General features: G+C 40.0%; 1 protein-coding gene across 1 annotated transcript; it reads left to right on the forward strand.

Moving 5' to 3' along the window:
• The first annotated feature begins 644 nt into the window (after positions 1-644).
• Positions 645-2,516, forward strand: LOC107169135 (uncharacterized). The gene has a single exon (XM_015518784.2). The coding sequence runs from the start codon at positions 893-895 to the stop codon at positions 2,246-2,248; it is 1,356 nt and encodes a 451-aa protein (XP_015374270.2). The 5' UTR covers positions 645-892; the 3' UTR covers positions 2,249-2,516.
• Positions 2,517-3,848: the final 1,332 nt, after the last annotated feature.

Genomic DNA, 3,848 nt, shown 5'->3' on the forward strand with positions numbered 1-3,848 from the left:
GGCACCATGGTTCCTCCACTGGTTCTCGATAAAAACGGGGAGAAAAAAAAAGGCAATTACTAAAATAAAGTAATATCATAAAAAATACGACAGTACAATTATTTTCTGATACCTATCTATTTTATCACTTTATATCGAGTAACGTATTCTGGTTGTTATTTATTTTTTATTCATGTTATGCGTATTCTACTGCTAAATTTTTTTAAAAAAATGTAATAATTGTATTTCAGCATTTTATAAGCACGTGATCTATCATTTACCATTGTCTTCGTGACAATCGTTTTCGCATAAACGTTCAATAAATAGTGCACATTTGCAGAACTACTCATACCATCTACACGGAGGAATTAAACTCATAATTCGTTAATGAGGTCGTCAATGTAATCGTATATTTCCTCGTGACATTGTTCGAATCGAAAAAAAAATCTCAAGTTCCGCTTATGACTTATATTGTTTACACATTATCGTTGGTCAGTCGAAGTAGTGTTTACAGTTCCTCGCAGAGCTATGCGAAACATTCGCAGTCGACCATTGATTTGTGTACATAACAATATAATATCATTAGGTAGGTATGTTATTATTAATAACATCGACCTGGTCTACTTTTGGCGGCTAATTATTATACAACACAATAGTTACCCTTTATACTCAATATCGTATTTTTACCGTTTCGTAATTCGCGCCAGTGTTGAATGTTTAGCTTGGGGAACCGAACGAAAGGTTGCGAAACGATTTCCCGTCGGTCAGCACATTTATTTTGTTTACGCAGTCGCGCGACCGTATTTCCGTGTATATATCACAGGTGGCCGGACACACGGAACCTATACCGACATCGATCGCCGGACAGGTCAATTGTCCGCCGTGAACATCAAGTGACGTAACCTAATACAACATGAAGTTGGTCATTGTCGTGGCGTTGCTTGGGTTGGCGGCCACAGCCGTCGGCGCCTCGTCGGCGCGCGTGAAGAAGGACGTCGGGTCGAAGAACAGCAACGAACAGTGCGTGTACGCGGACGTGTCCAAGACCGGCAAGAAGACGATCGTCTGCGGTGATCCGGCGCCACCCACGCTGGCCTCCATCTTGACTAATCAGCTACAGAGACAGTCGACGACCGCCGAGGCCAGAGTCCCGTCGGAAAAGTGTTTGGACCTTCTGCACAAAACCAAACCCGCGCCGGTGTCCTTGTACTTACAACCGCAGGCCGTCCACCAACAGCCGCACTACGAACAGCTGCACGTGATTCACCATCAGGTGCCTCAGGTGCCCCAGGTGCAGTACTTGCAGCAGCCACAGCAGCCAATGGTACACTATCAGCCGACGGTCGTCTACCAAAAACCGATTGCACAAGTGCTACCTTCCAAGTCTCTGTGTTCGTTGAACAGTGGTTGCTCAGACGCCGGTTACACGGGTGGTAATTACATGAGCGGCAGTTATTTGGGCGGCGGTTATTCGGGCGGCGGTTATTCGGGCGGTGGTTACCGTATGGCCGACGGATCTTACCCAGTACTGACGAGGGCAGTAGACGATGTCGACGAGATGGTGGGCCCCGACGGATTATACGAAGATGATAACTTGCAACCGACACCTCAGAACTACATGGAGGCGGGACCGTACGAAGACGCTTCGGTTCGCAAAGGGTTCGGTGGCAGCCGCCCAAGAACAGTGGCGATGCGACCCACGCCGCTGTTCGTGCCAGCAATGTTGAGATCAGCTGACTCGTACGAATACGAGGCCGGCGCTGGTCCTGAATGGCAGCCGCAGCAGCGGTTCGTATCGGAACCTGGGTTACAGTTACCAGGCACGTACCCGCAGCAATCGTTGGTCGGCCGGTCGATGGCTACAGCGTTGGCGGAGGGTCCGTTTGACAGACGGCAGCTAGCATTAAACGGTTACATGCCTGTTCGGGCTGAGGCGATTATGCCAACACCGGACCGGTACAACTATGGCGGATACTCAAGAACAGCTGGACAACAACCGCAGCTACAGCAGCAAATGCTACAACAACAACAACTGCAACAGCAGCAACTACAACAACAACGACTGGAGCAGCAGCAACTACAGCAACAACAACTGCAACAGGAGCAATTACTGCAACAACAACAACAACAGCAACAGCCGCAGAAAGAAGTCGAACCGGTCCAGCAGCTATCCGGTGGTGAGGTCGAAGGAGTGAATGTAGCGGTGACCGCAAAAGCCGATCCAAAAGATCTAAAATCGGCTGAGCGCAAGAAAAACGTCAAAAATTAAACTCTGCGATATGGTTAATCAGTAGGTATAAAATATTTAAAAATTGTTTTCCGTGTAAATATTTTCCGCTCAACTAACTGGTTCACTAATTTTTATTGTGTCCGACTAGTCGTTAATGACCGAACAGCGGCTATGCCTTTTTTAAGATATTTATTTTACCATGTGATTTCAACATTGTTTTTTTTCTCATGCACACGGTGTTTCGATACTATAATAATTATTATTTTATAATATAGTATAATAAAATATCGTTTTATATGAAAAAAAATGTTATTATAATAATTATTAGTGATGACTATTTTTATTTTTTATTATTGTACCTATACCTATTACTGAACGTGTGTATAATTATTTTAGTTTACTCTCATCTGTATATGACAAATAAGGCTCAATAATTTATACATGATTTATCGAATCAACTGTAACACATTTTTTTTTGTATGCATAATTTTGGTCACTTATAAATAGAATATCTTAAACTCTAACACACGTATAGTTTAAAAACAATAAACTCAAAAATATTTCAGTGAATATTCCAAAAAACAAAAATACAGGTGGAACAAATAAAATATTATACCAACTGTGTTATAGGTATTTTATGCATAGTTAATTGTACATGGTGATATCTACAGGAAATAAATTAATAAATATGTATTCTAAATAGTATGACAAATACGACTTATAAAATTGATCTTTATATTTTACGAATGTTTAGCAGTTTATTATTTTGTTTTAAGTCGTTATAGTTTTTGTGTACGACACATATTTTACTTTTGGTAAGCGAAAACAGTTTTCGACCTCTCTCAACAGACTATAAATATATTATAATATTTATATTTTGAAAAAATCATTAAAATATGCGGCTACATTACTTATTTAAGCACTAACTAACTTTAGTTGTCATTCCAATTCGTCAAAAAAATAATATTGGTCAATTTTTTTATTCACGAACTGTGTTAACATAACATGTAAGGTACAATAATTAATTATAATTTATATTTAACCAGTCTATATCGATAAAGTTTATGTGCATCGTGTAAACAAACGTTTTTTAACAATTTTATTTGATCGGGACTGTGACATGGACTAGAGTAAATACCTACTATGAGCCATAGTACATTTTTAGCCCTTGACTAAAAATTAATAATAATTTTACACTGTGATGGCCAGACACCTTGTGACGCCTTTCAACTTGTAGCATAGCAAATGACCGAGTTATATCGTCGGGAGTGGTCCCAAACTCTCAAAACTCATCTACTCTGCCACACTGTCTGTAAACTACTACAAAAAAGTTCGTCATGGTAACGCCTTGAGAACTTAAATTGCATGGTAAAATATTATTATACTATACAAATGAACAAACATCAGCAATTATAATTCACATGCACTATTAAGCTGCAGTCGATGGCTTCACGGCCTTCACGGTGTTTTTCAATATAAACTGTGATTAACAAACGTTTATATCGCATTCGCTGTGTCATATTGACACTATAATTCGGCCAACCAAGATTTTGATTAATATTCGTATGACGAATACCAGAAAACACAATATAATAGAGTGCGATCTATTGGTAACGTGTAGAATTATTCTGAGTGTTTG

The sequence above is a fragment of the Diuraphis noxia genome, unplaced genomic scaffold (assembly GCF_037042655.1).
Source record: "Diuraphis noxia isolate RWA-SAM2 unplaced genomic scaffold, SU_Dnox_SAM2 contig0005, whole genome shotgun sequence".
Classification (NCBI taxonomy): Eukaryota; Metazoa; Arthropoda; class Insecta; order Hemiptera; family Aphididae; genus Diuraphis; species Diuraphis noxia.

Bases quoted from the DNA above. Each gene is read 5' to 3' on its own strand.
- LOC107169135 (XM_015518784.2), top strand. From the start codon at position 893: ATGAAGTTGGTCATTGTCGTGGCGTTGCTTGGGTTGGCGGCCACAGCC.